Source organism: Bidens hawaiensis, unplaced genomic scaffold (assembly GCF_021521415.1).
Source record: "Bidens hawaiensis isolate Kalapana, Puna unplaced genomic scaffold, B.hawaiensis_p1.1 tig00023791_1, whole genome shotgun sequence".
NCBI classification, from domain to species: Eukaryota; Viridiplantae; Streptophyta; class Magnoliopsida; order Asterales; family Asteraceae; genus Bidens; species Bidens hawaiensis.
The window spans coordinates 110668-136026 of record NW_027493735.1 but is presented as its reverse complement, the minus strand read 5'-3'; the positions used below and the strand labels follow the sequence as shown (position 1 = coordinate 136026).

Genomic DNA, 25359 nt, shown 5'->3' with positions numbered 1-25359 from the left:
TATGACCAAGGAATTGAATTTCCGATATCCAAAATTCACATTTAGAGAACTTGGCATATAACTTTTCTTTTCTTAGGGTTTCCATCATAACCTTCATATGAACCCAATGATCTTCTTCAGATTTAGAGTATATGAGAATATCATCAATGAACACGATAAAAAATTTATCAAGATACGACTTGCATATTCGATTCATCATGTCCATGAATTCTGCCGAAGCATTAGTGAGTCCGAAAGGCATAACGGTGAACTCATAATGTCCATACCTTGTTCTAAATGCCGTTTTTGGAATATCTTCTTCTTGGACCTTTAATTGATGATATCCAGATCTGAGATCAATTTTAGAAAAATGACTTGCACCTTAAAGTTGATCAAACAGATTGTCAATCCTGGGAAGCGGATATTTATTTTTGATTATGACCTTATTCAGCTCCCGATAATCTATACACATTCTCATTGAATCATCCTTCTTTTTGACAAACAAAATCGGAGCTCCCTATGGTGAAGAACTTGGTCTTATAAATCCTTTTTCTAACAGTTCATCCAATTGTTTCTTCAATTCCTTCATCTCAGTGGATAGTCTATAAGGAGACTTAGCTATTGGTGAGGTTCCTGGCACTAAATCAATTTTAAACTCTACCTCTCTGTCTGGCGGAATTCATGGTAACTCATCAGGAAATACATCCTTGAATTCTGAAACAACTGGTACTTCTTCCAACTTCTTTGGTTCGGGTTCTTTGGTTACAAAAGCTATGAAAGCAAGGCATCCCTTACCTAGGCAACGACTGGCTTTTATTTTTGAGATTATTCCAACTTTTCCTGCCTCTTTATCTCCAACTATCCGAATTATTTTACTATTTAGTGTTCGAATTTCAATCGCCTTATCACTACATAGAATACGGGCTCGGTTCATTGCCAACCAATCCATACCTAGAACTACATCGAATTCTGCTAAGGTCATAGGCAATAGTCGTACAGGTATGTCATAACTGGCTAATGAAATTGTTGCATTACCTAAGACCTCACGTATTCTAATTAGATCTCCGTTGGCAGTTTCAACTTCATAATGATTATCTAATTTTATTAGAGGTTCATTTAAAAGACTACAGAATTTATGATCTATGAAACTCTGGTTGGCACTTGAGTCAAATAATACTCTAGCATAAACGTTATTGATAGGAAACGTACCGGTAATTACGTCCGGTATATCTGCTGCCTTTTGTGTATCAACCATAAAGACTCAAGCATTTCCCTTTCGACCATCTGTTTTTGCACCACTTCCATTTGCTCCAGCTGTGGTGACCATTGGCTTCCTCTTTGAACACTCAGTACTAAAATGTCGTTTATCCCCACATTCAAAACACACCACCATTTTTCTCTTGCAATCAGCTTCCATGTGACGAAGCTTTTTACAGAAATTACAGGTGACAGTGTTGACTGGTCGTAAGCATTTACCATAGTGCCTTCTAGCACATGACTTACAAATGGGAAGAGTGTGCGTAAACGCCCCTTCCTTTTACTTCTCGACCTTCCTTATCTTTCCTCAAACAGGCGATTTTTCCTCATTCTTTTTCCTTTCATCACGATTCCGGATCATCCCGTCCGTCAGATATCCAGCTAACTCCATTGCTGACTCAATTGTCGCATGCATGTGCGAACGAACTAAATCACGGATTTCGATAGGCAACCCATAAATGTATCTAGTCACTTTATTAAACTCAGGAGTGACTAGATGCGGAACAATTCGGCAATACTCCAAAAACTTGGTATTATACTCTTTTAAATTAGTTCCAATAACCCGGTGATTCCACAACTTTGTTTGAATTCGGTCTATTTCGTTAATCGGGCAAAACCTTCTCAAAATCATTTCCTTAAATACCTTCCATTCCAAGTTGTATAAGTTCTCTCTACCTTTAACTTCAATGAGGGTATTCCACCACTATAGAGCCTCTCCCTTAAACATCTGGGAGGTATACTGAACTTTATCCGTTACTGAGCATTTACTGATGATCACGATCGATTCCATTTCCTCCAACCATCGGAGGATTATAATCGCTCCCTTATCTCTATAGAACTCTTAGGACTATATTTATTTTCTATGAATTTAATTCTTATAATATTAATAAATATTTGTTTGGTTTGTTTTATAATAACAATAGCAAGTTAGAGAAAAGGAAAGCATGCTGGCGTGAAGAAAAGTCAACAAATAGATTTACAAGGAATATATATGGTCATCTAAATATTTATATGAATTGTGATGGACTGATGGGCCATGTTTTTATGTCAGTTAATCACAAAATAATAGAAGCTTACAACAATATATCTAATCTAACCATTATATTATTATATTAAACTAACACCTAATTTCAAAATGATCTTTAATTAAGCTATTCACATAGGATTTCATCTCAACAATTTTTATAATTATAATTTACATCTACTAATACTATTAAAATAAAATTATTATTTTGTAAGATATGTTATTATGAATCCAAAATTATAATTTACTTTTAATCTACTTATACTATTAAAACAAAATTATTATTTCATAAGGTATGTTATTATGAATCCATAAGATAAAAATATGTTGTATTAAACATATTTTTAGACATATGGATATATTTTAATGTGATTTTAGACGGCAATGTATGTTATTACGTATATTATTAAATTTAACTTTTTTATTGTATTTTTTTAACTACCCGTGTATTACACGGGCTATATCCTAGTTTTGACCAATAAGAGATCAAGGAGCCCAAGAGTAATTACTAAATTGTTGGCTACGAAATTAAGGTTGAATAAAGAAAAAAATAAATAAATAAAAAGAACCCTACAGTTGGAGGCTGCGGCTGACGAAGAGAGCAGAAGGGAGCAGAAAAGGTTTAGGCTAATTAGTTCCAAGAAAGTGGGAACTGAAAAGAATCTTTCTTTTCTTTTTCTTTCGTTCGGGAACAACCACAGAAGAAGACGGCACGGTGTTTTTAACGTAAACTGGTTCATTTGTCGTTTGGTTTTACATGTTAAAATGTTGTTTCTTCGTTCAAGAATTGCTAGACATGAGTTTGGCTATTATTTATTTTGATTCATTCATTATTATTATGAGTAGCGAAGTATTTAAACTACCTAGGTTGAGATGAATATTGATTTTATTTGACCGCTTATTTGGTTTTAACTTGTTACACGACATGATTATTATTGAAAAGCTTTATATAATTTGATCTTGGATGTGTTAAAATATTGTTTTTATATAATTATTGCTTTTGATTCCAAGTATGACTTTGATTGATTGATTGTGTGTCGTTCGATTAGGGTTCTATGTTTAGTTCATAGACTTAGTGTTTTTGATCCATTTGTGGTTAGCGCGACCATATGAATCTTTTGTGCAATAAATTATTAAAATTCAACAGGTTCACCTTCCTTGTGACCGAGAGGTAACAGGGAGTCGGTTTGTCTCGTTTCTTTATTCGGCTAGGTTAGAATTGCGCAAGAGCGAGTTTTGGTCTTGTCCGGTTTAGATTTGCGTGCAAATAGGTGTCCTAGATCAAGTTAGATATTGTTACCCCTTTATCCCTAGAGTTCCTAGTACCAATTTTTAGCGGCTTTTGTGTCGTTAAGTCCGAGAGGAGATGCGTCATTAGGGTACCTTAGTAATCTTTATCCCAGTAAGTTAATTCAATCTTCTTAGATTCGTGAGGGTTAGTTGCTGAGACCGAGAGGTGATCTAGGGAACTTTAGTGAGCCTTAGTTGATTTATTTATTTTTAAGATCCATGTGTCGTGTGACTAGTTAATTCTGTTAGCCGTGAACTGTCAATAGAATTCTTGCCTAGGTAGTCGTTTCTCCATATTCGTTAAAAGTTCGTTAGTGCCGTTAAGTTCTCGATAGTTTCGTTAAGTTAAGTAATTAGATAAATTACTTTAAATTAATTAAAATAAAATAAGAAAGATAAAAATGTTAAATATTTTTATTAAATACTTAGTTAGGGTCTGGTTTTCCGACCCACCTCACGTGTCCTTGAGTTCGATATCCGGACTTCCTTTGTCTTTGCTACACGCGACCGGTACACTTACCGATTGTGTGAACTATGTTAGGTTGTTTGGTTTTTAAAGCTTAGTTGCGAACCGTTTTATTATTTATATATATTTTCGCACATCATGCGCCGTCGCAACTCGCCATAAGACCAACTTATGGCAACCGGTCGACGTCATCAAACCATGACGAAGTAGAGAGCCAACGATCTGAACAACAATTGTTAAAAGAGACAAACTGGGGACGATAACCTTAAACTATGGGCACTACATAATGCATGCAATGAAGAAGCAGATAGAAATGGAGCATACCATACTTTGGTCAAATAAAAAGGTGTCAATAATAAACGATACCTGTTGTAAACTATCTTAAGAAAAGAGCACGTGTAGTGACGACATGTAATGGAAAGATTTTACAAAACAAAATGCACCGTATACAAAGCAGGGTAAGCAAAAGTACAGTCGTACAAAGCCCAAACCTCCTTGAAATTGTACAACCTGAGATGCACTATTTACAACCTACAATGCAGTAACTTAGATGAAATTGTTATATAAATAAGTTTGGTTTAGGTTTGCTGCCGGTCTAACACCGTCTCGACTAATCTCCAATTCATAATAGGTATACATGATAGAAAATATTCATCAGCAAAATTATGTTAATGCATGTTAAACAAAATTAATGATGTTAATTTCAACTTTTTTCTTCCCAACCTCGTATGATACACGGGTTTATAACCTAACTTTGTATAAGTATTATCCAAATAAATAATCTAATAAACATATAACAAGATTTTTGTTTACCTAACGAATATTTTAATTTTCGTTTGTATGAGACACGGGTCAATAACCTAATATGTTAACATGAAAAAGTAACTTTGATTAGAAAATATATAGTAACAAATATTACTTGATGCATATATGTAAGATATTGGCGTACACATCCAGAATAACTAACACATATAAGGGTGCTATTTAGCTCTTATGTATCACAATACAGATATACATATACCTAACTAAAATGTTAGGTGAAGTTGCTTAAATCCGTAACTTATTACATCTATGTGACATACTGACCACATATGTGCACAATCCAAACAAATACGTTAATAAATTTCATGTCATGTATTTCTTATATTTTACATAATTATTTTCATGTATTTGTTAATGAATGCATTTCTTTTATTTTACATAATTATCTTCATGTATTTTAATTATTTTCATGTATTTGTTGATGAATGTATTTCTTTTATTTTACATAATTATTTTCATGTATTTGTTGATGAATGAGCTACATATATGTGACTTAGTATTTTATTTCAAATCTTAAGCTTTGGTGTTAACTGTCCTGTCACGTCACATTAGCCTAGAAAGTTAAATACCGTTTACAAGAGTTCTGTTTTGAAGATAAGAGCGGATTAGAATTTAGGAGAGAGGAAAACTGTCACGTCACATTAGCTTAGAAAGTTAAATATCATTCATAAAGGTTCTGTTTGGAAGATAAGAGCGGATTCATATAAATGTTTAGATTACATCGAAACAAAAGGTAAGCGGGCAACACGCTGCGCCGCTAACCTTTTTTGAATTGCAAAACCCAATCTTTTAAAAACTACATTTGCTGATTTTGAAGTCAAAAACATCTACATTCGTTGAGCGGATTAGAATATAGAAGAAAGGAAAAGAAAAACATAATTAGGAAAGAGAAAGTGGCACAAGAGAGAAACAAAAATAAGGAAAAAAGATTAATTTTAAAGGGAGAAGAGAGAAATGAAAATTATAGAAAGTTAAGAAATTTCCTTTTTGTTTGTCTAAATTGCTCTTTTTGTATTAAAGAAAGTCTTACACAATCAACTTAAAACTACAATCATGCTGTGATCAATGGTTGTTTTAGTACTTTTCAATTTATTACGTGGTTTTCAATGCCACCCACGTCTCATTCACACTCCAATCATACGTATCTTATTCACAAACCGTAGCACAAAGAAGCAATATACATATTCTCTGCCAATTTGTCCTGCAGCAGCATACCCCAAACAAGGTTGAGAAATATATATAGCATATACGTTAACAGAATGACCCGACTAAAATGAAACTTAACCTCAGCAACTGCAGGAGAAAACCTTGAACTCCGTGTTGTTTTCTGTGGCACGTCTTCTGCGGGTCTTTTTATTGGTATGCTAAGAGCAAAAGCAGCTTGGTCGAATGTGGCTGCAGTTGATGTTATCCTATATCCGCCATCCCATCTTTTATGAATTGCATCACTTGGATACACAAAGTCCAGTTCCACAACCTGAGGTTATATTTTGAAAGAATCTAGATCAAAGCCTGTCTTATTTTCCTATTAACGTTTCTCTCTAGGCTATTTTAAAATTTTCAGGCGCAGCTCGAGTGAACTATCAAAAAAATTTGACCCTTCAAAGAACTCGAGATGAAAATATTTAATTTTAGGATCGGCCATTTCTGACACGTTTAATAAACAAGGCATGTCCAGGTTGACCGAGTAAAGCCACTAAATTAAATGTTTAACTAAGTGTGTCGTGATTGGTCAGCATTTGCTACCCATTATATTAGAAAAACCTGTTACACCCGTTCAATTAGATTAAAAAAAATAATATTGTGATAAGGTAAGCCCGTTAAAAAACACCTGATCAGAGAATCCAGCACCACTGGACATAACAATGACCCATCTATTTCCTGCAGTCGCCATATCAGTGACATAGTACCCATCTGTCCATTTGTCATTTATCCACTTGAACGGAAATGATTCACTGACTTTATACTTCTGTTTAAGGTACGGGGTACCTGCATTTCAGGATGGAAAATTAAAAGATGAACATGAGAACATACGAAAGGAAGTAGCCCGAATTATAATTAGGCTTACCCTTTGACATTACAACCAAGGAGCTCCCGTTGTCAGCCCATGCTATTGCAGTAACAAAATACTTGTTATCCCACTGTTCCGTAATCCACTCCTTTAAATTTAAAAAAAAAACAAAATGCTTAGTAGCCTGTCGAAGTATGAAAACATGCATAAATATTGGGGGCCGTTTGGTTCACGGAATGTTCATAACTGAAATCCCAAGAATCCGTGAACCAGACAGGCACTAAATTAGTTTTCGGAAATCAAACGGAAGTCATCAGAACCTTGTTAAGGAATAACGGGGATAGTTGGTAAACTTGAGAGGTGAATCCAGTGCCTTCATCCATGATAAGAGTCCATAAGTTTGAGCATGAAGCCACACTGCTAATGAGCAACCCATCGTCTTTTCCTTCTTGAATATGTTGAGCAACTTCCGCTTCTGCCACGCTATGGTGATATCTACAACACAACCAAAACTGAATTTTGTTTTTACACCGAATAAATCAAGTGCAAACACAAACAGCAGAAAGTTTTAATAATATTATTTAAGCCTGGTACCTCTGCATCATTGGGCGGCAAGCATCGTAAACGATTATCCACTGAGATGCAGGCATTCTCATCCGAATCTTCTTTGGCTGTTCATCGTCATCGTCATCGTCATCTTCCTCTAACGAGATTATTCCCCGCTTGTGTCCAATGAGCTAACGTATCAAGGTTTAGCAGAATGTCAAACAACATATCTAACATATTGTAAACACACATAACATACCCTCTGCGCACTGTTAGTGTTGATCGGTCTACTATCTGGATTTGGACTGACTATCCCATCAAAAAGGGAAACATATTTTGCATAATTAGGTTCCTCATCAAACTTTAGATTGACAACGTATTCAACAAATTTCCTGAATGGAGCAGGACAGAAGCAACAAAGCTTCTCCGGACAAGTTTCCAACTTCTTTTTGCACACAAAGAGCCTTTTCAATTTACCCTGCGGAATTTAGGCACCCTTTAAGAACACCAAACCCCTAAAAATAAATACAGTCTCACATATATACACACACATAGGCACGATAATTTTAAAACCAAAGATAAGTCGAGAACCGCATCATACACTTATAGTAGTACATACAAGATAAAAACAAAAGTAGTGGAAACCATATTGCGTACCATATTCAAAGCAATATGTCACAACCCGACTAAATTGAACACTTTGGACTTAGCATGTAGAAGTTTCGGGGGGGGGGGGGGGGGGGGGTGACTTGAATCATCAAGCCTGCAAAGAACACTCAAGAAGATGCGCTAAAATTCTAGCCCAGCAATGGAAAATTCAAGAACAACCCAAAAGAGAGATGAAAATCTGAATTGAGTTAGTAAATTTACGTAGAGCATTCGGGATTTTGGGTAGGCACGTTTGTTTGTTTTGATTTCAAGGTGGGCTCGTTTGTTTTGTGTGTTATAAGTTATATTTGTTGTCCATTGTTATCATGCTATTTGGATACTAAACCAGACATTGTCAGCAGGTGGTTTTTCGAGCGGAGATCTCGACATTCTAAGCATGAGAAAGATGGAAGATATAATAACAATGCTACAACTGGTTAATTAATTAACGGTTTAGTAACAAAACATAGACATCTGCATCTGAAATGGATTTACATGGTGTTGGTTGTTACTCTCAAGACATCCATTAAGCTAGGCCCAAGCATATCCATAACCATTATGTAGTAATCGCCCTGCCTGCCTGCCTGCCTTTATAATGAACCAGGAGTTGCACTTAGAACACTGCCAACCAAACATATTATTATTTTAGCTACATATGACAATGAGAATGTCAAAACGTAGATAAAAACCGGTTACTTGCTTGTAAACATGCCACTCGTATGGTTGTTTACCCTTACATCCTCTACGGGATCCGTTTGACGTTGATCAATAATGCATGTACTGTCCCAAATCCCCCTTTCCCAAGCTTTCTCTCAATCTGATATGTTCATAACTAGTCACAAAGAAACATCAAATTCTAATCTTTACCTTTTCTGGGAGTGGTTTCGCCGCATTCGCTATCGATATCGGTGCCAGATTCTTCCGATATCTCTTAACTCTTCGTTTCTACCCTTCATCTCTTCTCTTCTCTTCCGAAAACAAGATTGGATTTGTGAAATTTGCTTTCATTTATATCAATCAATGAATGAATTCTAGGGGGTCAAAAACTAATAAGGGGAGTTAGAATTGAATTGAATTGAATTGAATTGAATTGAAGCTAGCATATTTTTTTGCAAGGGATAAGTTAATAACCTAGGGGGGATTTTTATTATTTTTATCAACTTATTTCTTACTAAATTTTTTAAAATTAATTCGTTGTTTAGGATTGTTTATATTGGTTGATGAAAAGTTTAATGATTTGTAACATATTAACTTAATAAAAAGTTATAAGGAGATAAAATAAGAAATCTCAAATACCCCTTTAATATGTTACAAAGTTATAATAATAATAATAGTAATAATAATAAGATGATTAATTAATAAGTTATAACTTACTAACATTAAAACTATGATATATCCCGTGTTACACACGGGTGGAAAATATTTAAAACGTCATATATATATATATATATGATCAGGATCATGTGAAAATTTTTTGGGAATTGAGAACTATAAGAACCATTTTGAACCATAAAAACCCAAAAATAAAAAAAATCATAAAACAAAAAAATATATAAAAATAGAAAAAGTAAAAAAAACCAAAATTCTTATATTTTATTCCAATTTTATAAAAAAACGCACACAAAAAAAATTCTCGTTTTTAGCAAAATTATATATATATATATATATATATATATATATATATATATATATATATATATATATAACATATAAGATGTCCAAAATGGTAATTAGCACTTTTCCGGCGAGACGCCGTTACATTAATTTCTCTGGTCAATTTCCACCGGCCGGCAAAGACTCTTCAGATCACTTAGCCAGTAACCCACATACTCATTGAATCGAAGTAATAAAGCGCATTTATGAATTGTAATTAAGACGCTTAAATCTGAATGATAAATGGTGAATGTAAGCGTTTGAATTCCCGTTTAGGGTTTCGATTCTTCAAAATCATTCTCAGTCGTTGCGTATATGATAATCAGACCCCTAATCTATCATCTCTCTTACTTCGGTTATTCAGGTAATATATCTTTTTGATGCTCTTAGGGTTCATTGTGTAATCACGTAATTAGTTAGCTTTTAATCACATTCTCTTTGCAGTTTTTCTATTAATTGATTTATTATCAGTATGGGCATACGTTCTACTCAAATCTCAAATGGGCATGCTTCTAAATTGTAACACCCCGGCTAAAGCGGAATACGCCCGGGTGTGACGTACAGATCACTCATAAGCTCGTAACGCTATTTAAGCGACAATAATTATATTTGATTCATTTCAATACGTCACAAATACACAATCAAATATTAATACAATAAACTTTGAATTTTCGTCTCTTGTAACATAATGGTCCAACTATTCTATTATTCGATCCTTAAACCTCAACCTGCAGCACGTTGAAAATGATATATTTTGTCAACAATAATGTTAGTGAGAATTCATATAGTTTTTGCATATATATATATATATATATATATATATATATATATATATATATATATATATATATATATATATATAATACGAAAAGTGTAAAATTCACAAGTCAATATGTATTGCCTAAATCATAAAGCAAAGAAAAGTAAATACATGATATTCCCGTTCGCTTGACAAAAGTCAAATCTACTAAGGAACCCCCGTTCGCCGCGCTACTTGGAGTATAGAATAATGATACCGCCATTTAAAAATGGACGGCGCAGGTACGCCCCGTCAGACCCTCCCGCTATGAGTATGTGTATGATACCGCCATTAACAAATGGACGGCGCAGGTACGTCCCGTCGGACCCTCCCGCTAAGAGTACGTGTATCAACCAATAAAAACAGTAAACAACTAGCACATAATAACACAGTTTACAAGCAATATGATTCAAAACAAATACACACAAAACACGCATGTGAATTTTAGTTTGACACAAGAAAACCAAGTTTGGACGTGCTACACCCCACGTGTAAAAGTAAAAAGGGGTTATGAAAACTCACCTTTGAAATCGGAGCCAAAATAAAGATAAAACCGAAATGCGTCAAAGGAACCGAAACGAATGTTCAACTATAAAAGTAAACACGAAAATTTCAAGACTAACTAACGGGATTAATAAAGTTAATTATTTGGTGGGGATATGTTATTATTTTATTATAACTTTTACGATTTTAAGGCATAAATTATTTTAATATTATTCTTTCGTTTAAGCTTAACTGAAATTTTAATGATTGTATTATTTGAATAATGAAACTAACGTTAATGCGAGAGTTAAGATATTTTACAAGGCACGGGTTTTAAATGGTGATTTTATCTTGTACGATTATTACTAAGTTAACGAAGTGAAACTAACGAATTAATAAGCTAACGGGTTTAAAGTTAACAAGCTAAGATTTAACGAAATATAGGTTAACGAATGATAGTTTAATGAATGACAATCTAATGAGTCAAAAGTTTATTGACTCTTAGTGAATTAAATGCAACGAAATTTATAATTTAATTTTTAACGATTTAACGAATTTTTAAAGTTAACAAAGTAACGAAAAAAAAATAATTTAGTTCCAATGGTTTAACGAACGTGATAGTTGGGTTTTAGTTGAAAATGATTATTTATATTTTATAAAAAAATATATTTGATTTAAAATAATTTTATTTAGTTTATTATGATTTTTATATAATTTATTTGGTTTTTAAACAAGAAATAAATTGGTTACAAAAATAATATCAAAAAAACTGCATTGACCCAGGTTCAAGCCCGGGTCTGTGGTTTATTAGTAAACATGTTTAACCACCAGACCAAAATACCTATTTGAATATGAAACAGAAATGAAAATATAAAAGCAATGAAGTCATGTTCATCATCTTTCTCAATAAACCCTAGTCTTAATTCTCTTAATCCGTTCTATGTTCCTCCTAGTCATGTTAGAGGTTTTAATTATCGGCCAAAAACTACTATAAAATGTATAAAAATTACCTGGATTGGTGTCAAGAAGGTGACGAACGACGGTGGCCGGAAAACGAGACTTAGGAGATAAATTATGGATTAACGAGAGTATTTTAGTGATAATTGAATTTGTGAACGAGTTTAGTTTGATATTAGGATGCTATTTATAATACCAATTAGAGCCTTAACGCTTTAAAAATCATTAATGAGATTTACAAAAAGTCCGACGAGTCTCGCGGTGGTTACGGAAATAATTTACGGATTCGAGCCGTTATAACGTAATATAACTGCATATTATTGATTTTCGTTATGGTCCAAGGTCAATACGCGAATTGATTTAGTTAGTGGACGAGATTTATGGACGTTTGGTGGTTACCGGAGCCGTTTCCGGTGGCCGGAAAATAGCCACCGGAAAAACGGAAGATAAGGGTTAATGGGCTGGTTGTTTTTTATTAATATTATTATTTTATATTATATTTTGAATAAGTTACATATTGGTCCCTCAACTATGAAGTTTCTTTTAAAACACATTTAAATTATACTTACCATTTAAACCTTGAACTTTGAAGATGCTATAATTTATGCTAAGCAATTATGATTTTGGATAATTAGGCATTAACCCGTAAAGCTCGATTAACGATAAGACTTGGGATTTCATAAACAAATCGAACATATAATAAATGAACGACCGTTGACATTAAAAGTCAGGAATACTTTATTAATGATAAATAATAATGATAATATATCGAAACGACCCAACGGGTCGGGGTAACAAAACTAAATATTCGAAATGGGTTTTCGGGTTTTGAAATGTAACGAATGTTACATAAATATTGGTTTGTATCACCTCATCTATTTGTTTTTTCCCATTGTTGTCTGGTAATTGATGCATGATTGAAATTATATATCATTTTGTAGTGGTGCCCTCAACGGCTTTCATTATATGATTCTGATCAGGTTAAGGTTGGGCTCTTTATCTGGATGATTTGCGGTTCCAGTTGTAATGACTTGTTGAAAAAGCCATTCAAAACAAATGGTAACATATCATTAACAATTTCACAACTAATTTTGTGAAGAGAAGAAAAACTACCACCACACCATCAAAACGTCTCCCATTGATTCCTATAGCTGTATTATTGTTCGGTGTACAATCAGGTACCATCTAACCGTATTTTATAGATTGTGTTACTTATTTGTTGGTTAATGCACTAATTTCATAGGTTATCAACAATTACATCAAACTGCATTAAATATACATGTATCTGTTTTAACACTCCTGTCGATTTGATAATTTGTAGGAGGTGTATTAACAAGAGATGAAAACACAAGTCCGGTCGAGCTTCACCATAGATGATCTTGATTTGTGGGCACGTATGCAAGCAAGAGGTTGTAGGACCCAGGTAATCGGGGATTGAATTTTCGGATCTCAACTACCTGGTGACCGGGACACCAACCTCATCTTACGGGACTGGACCATCATTTACCGAGTACATGCATTCACTAGAAAGGGTATGTCATTATTATTATTATATAAAATGAATGGTAGTCATTTTGATCACTCTTTCTGTTTTGTAACTTAATATTCTGATATAGTTTAACTTTGTGTATATTGCAGAAGAAGCAGATGATGAGCGAACTGATCAGAAGCTTCTCTTTGAGGATGTCTCTCAGTGTTTGGATGAACCAAAAGTAAGTTTATTTAAATGCCATGTCATAGTGGGGGTCAAATGGGTAATTTTTGATACATGTCAACCGGGTTAGGTCATCTTGACTGCGAACATTTTTTTATCCATTTAATGTTGGCAAGTATTACAAAGATTATATTACTATAAGAATATTCTAATATTTTAAATAAAACGATTTAGAGGTTTCATCAACAGTCTAATGACATGCCATTGATAGAAGTAGCAAGGTTTGGTATTGGGTCAAAAGGCATTATTGATAGAATTAGCAAGGTTGGGTATCGGGTCAAATTTGTTATATTTTCGGTTCGTGTCTAATCGGTTGCGCTGATCTTATACACTTATTTTGGAAAAGAAAATAAATTATTCAAATAATTAGTGTGCAAACGTGATTAAAAATATCATATTATTTTGAATCCTCTAAAGATCGTGGGTCGCTTGAAATCGGCTTGTTTGTAACTAATCGAGTTGGCTTGATTTGTAAACAAGCATAGCCTGCGGCCTCGAGCCACGGTAAGTTCGGCTTGTTGGGTCGCTCGCTTGTTAGGCTTGTTTAGTGGTTCGTTGTCTCGTTTAATTTAAGGCCCAACTTTGAAATTGCATAAGTTATAACCTAAAAGTATAACTTCAATCATATATATATATATATATATATTATAAATTATGTAGTTTTTTATTAATGCATATGTGTATGTTGAAAAGATTAGTTTTTTTTAATATATAAATCAGTATGTGTTTAGAAACATTAAATCATTTTCTTTAAAGAAAACTAGCTGGGCAGCTCAACTTGTCTTGGCTTGTTTGCAGCCCTATTTTAGGCGAGTCTTGACCTATTTCCTTTTAGCTAACTTTTAATTTATTATGCTCACTGACCCGAATGAACACAATCCGAATCAACCTATTTGTAAACGGGTTGAAAATCGTCGTCTCTAAATTTATTAATATGTTTATTGATTTTCATCTATATTAGCAGCGTATAACCCGAAGAAACGCCAAGGACGTTAAAAACTCAGCATTAAAAACTGAGAGGGATTTTGCATGGAATTAGTTCAAGAAAGTCGACAACAAGTTGCAAGAACTCATTAACAAGACCCGATTTCAGGCTTACAAGATCAAGTAGCAGTTCTAGAATATAAAAAACTGAAGAAATTTCTCGACTCAATAAAGAATTGGAGGCGTTGACAGGTGACAATAACAGTGCTATTATTCTTGTGTTGCGTCGTTGTATGGTGACATCATCAAAAAGGGCCATTCGAGTGACGTGTCGATTGTCGAGAAGGTAGCTAAAAATGATCTAACTAGGAGTGTAAACGAGTTTACAACCTTAGAATAGAAGGAAATTGAAAAGGATAAGTGTGCTCTAACTGCAATTTGATTTTTTGCAGGAGGTGAGAAGTTCCAACAGAAAAGCCATTGAAAGCCAACCGAGACTTTTTACATCCAAATTTAAACTTCCAAAGTTAAAAGCCTGAAATCTTATTTAGGTTATATTAGTATGTTAATCTGTACTTTCGTAATTCATTTTAGATGTTTTCAACTACAAACTCTTGGCTCGGTCAAAAGGTAACATTACAGGTTGCTTTATGTTTGTTTTGTTTTGTTTTGTTTTGTTTGGTTTGAGGTTAGTATTGCATGTAAAGGTTTAGTTTGCTGTGTTTTTTTTTGTATGCTGTTATGTTATTATTTAAAGATAGTGTAACAATTTTACTATATTTTTCTGTATATACATGTTTTTCGCTATGTTATTATTTTGTGTACCCTTTTTTAAGTACAAAAAGCGATATTGATATTGAAGGGATGTCATAACAATTTGGTAAGAAAATTACACGGGTATTTTAGAAATAAGGTCTTTATTGTTTTAACTTAAGAGAGCGTTTGGGTAAGAAAAATTTTGATGATAGCTTTTGTGTTAAAAGGGCAAAAGGCATACATCTAGGTGAATGAGGTGAGGTGTGGCCTATGTGTTTAGAAGGCCCATATCTTATTAAACTGTGACCGAGGTTTAACATGAACCAGTACACTAAGTATGTTTTAAAACCGGGTTGTACTGACCAGTTGAACCAGCTATACCGGATTCCGAATAGGTCGCCGGTATTTAGAGCCCGATTATATTAATCATTTATTCATTTACATGGCCCATGAGTATAATCAAGCCTAATCAAATTCCCATCTTGCCCCTCCACGAAACAGTTACTAATTGAATCCTCGTTGCATAGCCTCCGTACTGCAAAGCAAACTCATACCGATTGCATCCCCATTGTGTCCCCACCGCAACGCGTGGGCACATTTACTATGATATATATAATTTAAGGTAAATGATAATGTACATATGTGTACATTACGTAACTAGAGCTTAAATGAAATTACACATATATGTATAGGTATAATACGAATTAATTTATTTATTTTTTGTTTTTTTATAAAACAGGAACGAAATATAAGAATTTTGGTGTAACACCCCGGCTAAAGCGGAATACGCCCGGGTGCGACGTACAGATCACTCATAAGCTCGTAACACTATTAAAGCGACAATATTGATGTTTATTTCATTTCATTACATCACAAATACACAATACAATAACTTTGAAATTTCATTATGATATGTTTCTAATAGCCTAATGATCCAACTAATCTAGTCTTCAATCCTTAAACTTTAACCTGCAACACGTTTAAAATAATATATTTTGTCAACAATAATGTTGGTGAGAATTCATAAGTTTTGCATATATATAATATGAAAAGAGTAAAAATTCACAAGTCAAGATGTATCATCTTAATCATAAAGCAAAAGAAAAGTAAATACATGATATTCCCGTTCGCTTGACATAAGTCAAATCTACTAAGGAACCCCCCTTCGCCGAGCTACTTGGAGTATAGAATAATGATAATGATACCGCCATTTAAAATGGATGGCGTAGGTATGTCCCGTCGGACCCTCCCACTATAAGTATGTGTATGATACCGCCATTAAAAAATGGACGGCGCAGGTACGTCCCGTCGGACCTTCCCACTATGAGTATGTGTATCCACCAACAAAAACAGTAAACAACTAGCACATAATCACACAGTTTACAAGCAATATGATACAAAACAAATATATACAAGACACGCATGTGAATTTTAGTTTGACACAAGAAAACCAAGTTTGGACGTGCTACACCCCAAAAGGTTAAAAGATGAAAAAGGGGGTTATGAAAACTCACTTGTTACTTAGCGGGAAAAGAAAAAATAAGCGAAGATGTCTTAAGCGAGTGAACCGACAAAGTTCGGTTCAATGAGCGACCTTAGATAAGAAAATAACTAGGGTCAAAAATGAGTTTGAGGAAAGATAATAAAGAAAAAAAAAGATGGCCGACATGTTCGTTTTATATATTCATGAATAAAAAGTTTGTTTAAAATAAAATTTTATTCTACTTTTGTAAGTTAAGAGAAAAACAAGTTAGTTACTTAACTTTTAGTCAATCTATTTTAGTTTTTGGGAAAATATATGTTATAATATTTATTAGCTAATTTTAATGAGTTCGGTTTGTTGTCGACCGATTATTATTTAAGCAAACAAGTTAATCGAGTGGTTCATTTTTGGTCAAACATGAACTCGGTTTTGAATCGGGTTTATGTCTAACATATTTGAAATGATAAGATGAAGTGACATGTTGAAAATGTTTGGTTTGGTTATATTAGTTTTGCAAAGGTTAGTTTTTTTTTAACATAAAACTTTTTTTTAACCGAACATTAAACGCCCGACAAGCGATAGTGAAACACAACCATGACTGTCGACATAAGGTGACAACGTGATGTGTTTTACATAAAATAATAAATTACCCGAGGATGGAATAACAAAGGAAAAGAACTTGAACGGTTTGACTTTCTTGGTCAAACTTAGACTTTAACACTAATGCAACAAGCTAGAGAGCAATATAGGCTTTGAGTGAGAAATGAGTTGGGCAAGGGAAATAATAGATGGAGGTATGTTTATATAGCCATAAAATTATTAATAACAAGGCAAAAGGAATTAACTTCAAGAACTAGTCAAAAGGCTAGTCTTAAGCAAAAGTTAATGATGAAATTAAATGGTTTGACCAAGAATTAATGAAAGGTAAAGATGTTATACATTATATAGTATAGGTGAATTAAAGATCTCCTAAACCAAGTCAAAAGACAAGTCTTATGGGCAAAAGTCATGGAATTAATCAAAATAAATAAATATAGTTGAATGTTATTCAAAATATGAAATTAATCATAATTAATAAAATAATGATAGTTGAAATGTAATCAAAACATAAATGAATTGAATTGAACTTGACTTAAATTAATGCTTAAGATAGTAATATTAATAAAACATCATGATAATCATAAACAACATAATGATCATATTCAATAAATTAACCGTTTTTAATAATAACTGAAAGTCCGAATTACATCAAACATTTTAAACCGGTTGGGTTTCGGGTTTGAAAATTAACGAATGTTACATTTGGTCTTTTACTTTTTAAAAACTTTTGCTTTTTTTGTTTTATAATTTTTTAAAATATTTTTTAGAGGTTTTTTTAGTGGTTCAAGATGGTTTTCAAAGTTCTCAATTTGTAATGTTATATAGGAAAGTTAAATTTGGGGTTTCATTGTTCATACCGTATAATTTTTTAATATTTTATAAAAATGATTATAAGTGGAGGAAAGAGAAAAAATAATGATAAAGATATAAAAAATATTATTTAATTAAGCAGAAGAAAGAGAAAACAGTGATTGTTAATGTCATTATATGTTATATATGGACTAGTAAAAACCCGCGCGTTGCGGCGGCAACAACAATTTACAACGCCAATAAACGAATACACAAGGAATATAGCCTAGTTATTTGCTCCCTTCGCGTTGCGTCAGGTCAACTAGAGTTGCCTACAAAGATTTTCCATTGTTATAATATAATAGCACTTTACCATATACAAAAGAATAGTCTTATAGAAATGTAACTATAAAATTTTGATTATTTGAACCAACTACAGTCACACCAACACATTATTGAAAAAATACATTGCGGAAATTGGAAAATTAGCAATAATTTCATATGTTTATCATCTTCAAAATAACATCAATGAAAGATAACGCTACTAAAATTAGAGACTTAAATTAAATAGAAATATGTAATCTTTGTAATTATCAACATGGCCTGATGGTGTACAGTTTTGTTTGCTGGTCCTTCAAAAAAGCCACCCCTTGGACTAACACATAATGAAATAAACACTTTTACAAACACTGAACAATTTACTATAGAAATGGAAAATAGTAAACATTTTAAGCTTCTATCTAAAGGAAAAACCTGAATTTGTCGTCATTTAGGCTGCCAAATTGAAATTGCATGAGACTTGTTATCATAACATCTTTAACAAGAGATAATCTGCAATAGATGCAACCTCATCTTCAGGATCCCCTAGCTGCAACAAGAAACCAAAATAATAATATCCACATAAACACAAATTAGATTATTGTCCTTTTTATATAAATTAATCGTCAATATATAAACCTTATTCACAAGTGCAAATAGCAATCCACGCTATTGTTTTAACTTACTATTCAGCAATGCAAAAATGGCCTACAAGCTTTATATAAAAAAAATCCCACATTAGAGTTTGTATGCATGGAGATTATGGCAAATAAGTGGTAGAGCATGAAAACATAAAGGTAAACAAACCTTTAATGATGCATCCTTAATGTACGTCTTTAGAAGTTTTTTCATGTGCAAATAAATATATGTAGCGGTAGTGCTCATATCTGCATTCAAACACAAACACACTATTTAAATGAATGTACTGATTCCTTTACTTTTCTTGTAGAAAACATCTATAAATGTAACTTTGAGAATGATTTCTAAACACTAATGTATTTTTGGGTTCAAAAGACGTGACATGAGGTGATATATAAACACTATTTTGATTTCTGCATAAAATACAAATTAAAATAACATTTTTACCCCTTCTTTAAACCTACTTTGTGAACATTGTTGGAAAATTTAGTAAAATGTGTTTTTACTAATATAATAATGAATGAGATATCGAATGTGTGGTCGGTGTAAATAATGTTATGTCACTAATCATGTTATGACCAATAATATCTTGTCTTCAAATTGATGGTTCATGTAACCTATTAAAAACAATTCAAGAGTCCTTTTTTATTACAATTTAATATGCTAATTAACTCATGTTTATGGCATGATTAATTGACATAAAATTTATGGTTTGTGTTTTTATGTAATGAATATAAAAGGTTCATTTTGTAAAGAAGAAAAGATGAAGCTTCACTACTACAAATCACACCAACCAAAGAAACATAACATATTTCTTTCTTCCATGAATAATTAGAGAGGAGTCCTCTCTAAAATTTATATTCATCTTTCCAAGTTCTAATACACTAATCTACCCGATGTAACCTCGGGCGCATGGTCTTCCCCGGCAGTACATACTGCTTCGGCTGTTGTACCTTGGAAAACAGACGGACTCTTTAGTAGAGACCCGAAATCTGTTTTAAGGGACCCGTGTTTAACACGAATCCTCAGCCACAACCGTCAATATTTTGTTTGTTTTTTTTTGTTGTAGTCAAGGTGCTTAGTCGAAGACCAAATGTGATGATGACACAAGACAAGGATAGTATATGAAGACCCGTTAAAGAACCCGCTAAAGACATCGGAGCATATTAATTTTGAATATGGAGAGAAAAATCATATTTTATATTCAATTTATTCGTTTTGTAAAGGGTATTGTACTACTTTATTTCTCATTACTAACGAGAGTATCGTTAGTGTTTACGTTATTATTTTATTTTATTTTTAAATAAAAAGTGACCCATGTCCTACAATCTTAAAACAGATTTCGTGAGATTGTTGCTACAATCTTACACTTTATTTATAAGGATTTTAGGTTCACGAAAGAATTGATATAAAAGATATTTTTCATGAACCTTTAGAAATAATTTTAGGAAATATAATTTGTGGTACAATATCTTTTCTAGATATTTTAAAGATCGGAGTACAATCTTGTATCTAAAAAAGGTTGTGTTACATAACGAAATGTTTGATTCGACCGTTTGGTTTAGAAACGATTTTTGTAATCGTTACTATTCTAACAACAGTGTTAGAAACGGTTTTTGGATAACCATTGAGGTTTTATGTCTAACAACTGTGTTAGCAATGTTTCTTAGTAAATCGTTCATTTAAAATGATTGTTGTAATCGTCTGTTTCCTAAAAATCGTGTTAGAAACGGTGATTAAAAAAACATCCGTTTAAAACCATTTTTGTAATCGGTTATTTTTCTAACATGTGGGTTAGACCGGGTGTATTGTTATACAACATATGTTTAAATATCTAACATGTGTGTAAGATACGATTTATTATATATATATGTGTGTGTGTGTGTGTTTAAAACGTTTTGTGTAAACGTTAATGTTCTAACGGGCGTGTTAGAAAATAGTGTAGTGAGACGTACATGTGTATTTCGGTGAAATAGTGCATAAAAGATTCCACGTGTGTCTTTTCATATTCCTCTCATTAAGTCACTAATAATTCACGCATTAACTTTGTGTTAATTGAGTGACTTTTGGGTTATACACAAGAAAAACCGACGGTTTAAAGGTTTTTGTCTCAAGTTTCATGTTTCATGTATAGATATCTTTTTCCTACAACATGCACATTATAATTGTTTAAGTTCTAGCATGTTTGTTAGAAATTGTTTATTTTATAAACCATATTAAAAGGAAATGTTTTATGTAAACATTTAATTTTCTAACGTATTCGTTAGAAACAGGTAGAAATGGATTCTTTTATAGATTCTATCATTGGAAAACATTATATATAAACGTTCAGTTTTATAATGTGCGTTATAACATATGTCTGGAAACTATTTTAGTACAAGGGTCTTAAACCTAAACCATATAAATTGTTTGATGTTTCAGATCTTGACTTTGTTTTTTATAAACGTTTGTTATTATTAATATAATATATTGCAAAAGTAAGAAAGTGCTTTAAAATGATTTTAAACAAAGTTTTGTATATTTTAGATAATTCAAAAATGGTTTGCTACTCTTGCTAAAAGTAGAATATGCTTATCTAAGATAAAGTTCTCAACGATAATATATGGTGGAAAACAACTTCGTGTTGTGAACAAAATTGATTGTTCAAGTTTCGTTACTTAAATGTAGTAATTGTAACAACTTTGATGTTGTTTTGAACATATTTGTTAAGAGTATAGTTTCAAAGATAGAATGAGGATATAAGAATATGTGTGCATGGAGTTCTATTTGAGGGAGTACCTCAATACATAACATAAAATGATATCATTGAGATGATTTCCATCGGATGATGAAAGTGTTGAAGATAATAACACTTCGAGATTTGATGTCTAAATGTCGTCTGTTTACCCATTGATCGAATTTTTTTTATTAAAAGGTGTTTTACACTTTATGTTGTAGTTTCGGTTGTATTATTATTTTGTGTTCAATATCTTCGGATAACACATGCAGTTTTACAACCAAATACAACAATATTTATCGTGACGAACAAAATTATTTTATGGGTTTTTTTAACGGAAAATTTATGTTAAAAAAAGATAATTTTTAAATTGATAGTTCAAAAAGAATTTTGCATAAAAACAACTTGTGAGTTGTTGCGTTGACTAAAATCTAAGACGATAGATCAAATGTATAACAACATCATGAGAGGATCATGAAATAATGCGGTGAGTGTATTAAGATGAAATACACAAGAATTTGATATTTACCTCCTTGGAAATCAGTAAATGTGAATTAATATATGTTGATGACGTATTTAACTCCTTGAAGATTCACTAAATGTGAATTGTAACATAATAAACGTAATGAGATATTTATATCGTTGGATATTCATCTTTGAAAATTCACCAAGTGTGAATTATAAGAGATCTATTATGGTATTATTATAATTGAATTTAAGTAAATCTTAAGAGTAATATGCTTACAAAATTGATGAATATATAGATGTTTCTACTTTCATCCATTTTGTTTGAACTATGTGAAAGTTTGCCTTTCATTTTGAGAGAGTATCTCAATAAATAGTTTCAAAAGACAACAATGAAATGTATAAATCACTTCTTGCAAATGTGAATTCCAAGAGTTTGAGTGTCAATCTAGTTGACTTTATCTCAACATAATAGTGATTGTAGACGAGTAGCGTTCATCTTGCTGGTAATAAATGTATTCATTAAAATGATTTGGATTAAGACTTATGTTCAAAGTCCATATAAGTCAATGGTGAAGCATTGAAGATCAAAGGCAAAAGAGTTATGTTCCTTAAATGAATGAAAAAGTTATGTATGTTCTATATACAATAACTTGTGAGACTTTTCTGAATATTAAGGTTTAGGGATTGTGAATAAGTCTTGTAATTTTGTCTAACAAATGGTGGAGTGTTTCAAAGTGATAATGTAATGGCTGTGAAGGATCAAATGATGCATCTTCTGTTCACATGCTAAAGTATTGTAGTCTAAAGCATGCTAGACTAATATTTGTTAATTATGTGCTTTGCGAAGACTAATTAACACGAAACATTTGAAACGTTACAAGAACGAATTTGTGTATAGACAAATTTAAAGAAATTTTCATTTAATCTAAGGAAATGATATAACTTATGAGGATCTTAAGAAGACCTCAACTTTTTAGGTATGTTCTAGAGGGTGATTTATAATCCTTCTAGATTTGTGATGGTTTGTTAACAACCTTATGACAGGTTTAGCTTAAACTTTATCAAGTGGTGGAAGCTAACACTAAGGCATGTGCTACTTTATTAGTTAGTAAGCATTGATGAACTCACTGATACAAGATGTGGTCTTGTTCAAATCATGAGTGTCGAGTTGTCTGCATAAGTAAAGTTAAACAAACTATATTAAAATACAAGAAATGTGGGGGGAAGTTATTTAAGAAACTGCTCTTTATAAGTATGCAGAAAAGGTAATTGATATGATTTATCAATCTTGTGTAGAAAGGAAGAACCTTTCTTTACCCCATTCAAAAGTTGGATGATGTTATCCAACAGCACTTAAATGTGGAGGTGTCTTGCATTTGAACTTGGAAGGTTTAGCAATGAGGATTATTGTAAAGCAATCTAACATTGCAAACACACGACTAAGTGGAGCACAAAAAGGTCGGAGTACATAATGGAGATGTGTTTGCCTTAATGATAAGTGTATCTTAAAAAGACAAATATTATAACCAGATTCAGGTGGCCACTGAGGTTATAGTCTTAGAAAGTTTACAATAGGAAAATTAACTTATAATTTAAGAACACATCATGACAACTGATCTCAACTACGCAAGTTATCTGTAGTGACTAGACAAAGTCAAAGATAATGTTATGGATCCAACAACCCGAGGGTTTAGTAGAGATCAAGTTACGGAATGAGACTAAAGCCCATTAAAAAGTGTATATAAAGGAAAACCTAACTTAGTTGACTGGAGATCCCAAGATCTAAGTTCAATAGGACAACCTAATTATATATCTAAGGGTGGTCGCTGTGGGGGCATAGCTTATGTATAAGTTAACACATAATCTGATGTATATATCCTCCTAAATTTTAAAGGGAGTCTAGTTACTTCCTAGTTCATTCCTATAACAACAGTGACATGTTATGAGGCTAAGCATAATATATGGTTAATGATTTGTGTAAATCATTATAGCCTTAATGCTTTTAATGATTTCTGGATAATCACCTATGTGAAAGAGAAGTGAGGTCGCTTCGAATAAAATTGTGGGGTGCGCAATTCCTAGAGCTTTCACAGAACCAAGCTAGTGTTACAGGACCATAAAGGACACGACAATGAGGGGATGTGCCCGGCTAGGGAGAGTATTGTGTGAAGTTTATTGTCGTCTACACAAATGGGGGTTTGTTCAAGGACATCGTGTCTACTAACCGCTAGGAGACTAAGTATGCTTCACAAAGGAAGGTTCAAAGCTAACATCTACCTATCCTACAATACTCAACTGTCGAGGGTATATTGGAAATTTTATGTGTATTGATCGATCTCCATTCATGTGGGGGATTGTTGGAAAATTTAGTAAAATGTGTTTTTACTAATACAATAATGAATGAGATATCGAATGTGTGGTCGGTGTAAATAATGCTATGTCACTAATCATGTTATGACCAATAATATCTTGTCTTCAAATTGATGGTTCATGTAACCTATTAAAAACATTTCAAGAGTCCTTTTTTATTACAATTTAATATGCTAATTAACTCATGTTTATGACATGATTAATTGACATAAAATTTATGGTTTGTGTTCTTATGTAATGAATATAAAAGGTTCATTTTATAAAGAAGAAAAGATGAAGCTTCACTACTACGAATCACACCAACCAAAGAAACATAACATATTTCTTTCTTCCATGAATAATTAGAGAGGAGTACTCTTTAAAATTTATATTCATCTTTCCAAGTTCTAATACACTAATCTACCCAATGTAACCTCGGGCGCATGGTCTTCCCCGGCAGTACATACTGCTTCGGCTGTTGTACCCTGGAAAACAGACGGACTCTTTAGTAGAGACCCGAAATCTGTTTTAAGGGACCCGTGTTTAACACGAATCCTCAGCCACAACCGTCAATATTTTGTTTGTTTTTTTTTGTTGTAGTCAAGGTGCTTAGTCGAAGACCAAATGTGATGATGACACAAGACAAGGATAGTATATGAAGACCCGTT

The 25359-nt window shown here is 32.7% G+C and overlaps 1 protein-coding gene across 1 annotated transcript; it reads right to left on the bottom strand.

Moving 5' to 3' along the window:
* Nucleotides 1-5988: 5988 nt before the first annotated feature.
* On the bottom strand, nucleotides 5989-7882 carry LOC143568008 (casein kinase 1-like protein HD16; the record flags this gene model as incomplete). Its single annotated transcript, XM_077054274.1, has 6 exons — nucleotides 5989-6315; nucleotides 6670-6827; nucleotides 6907-6997; nucleotides 7170-7344; nucleotides 7444-7586; nucleotides 7655-7882. Coding segments are annotated over 6 exons (1122 nt in total), but the record flags the coding sequence as incomplete, so codon positions are not given.
* Nucleotides 7883-25359: the final 17477 nt, after the last annotated feature.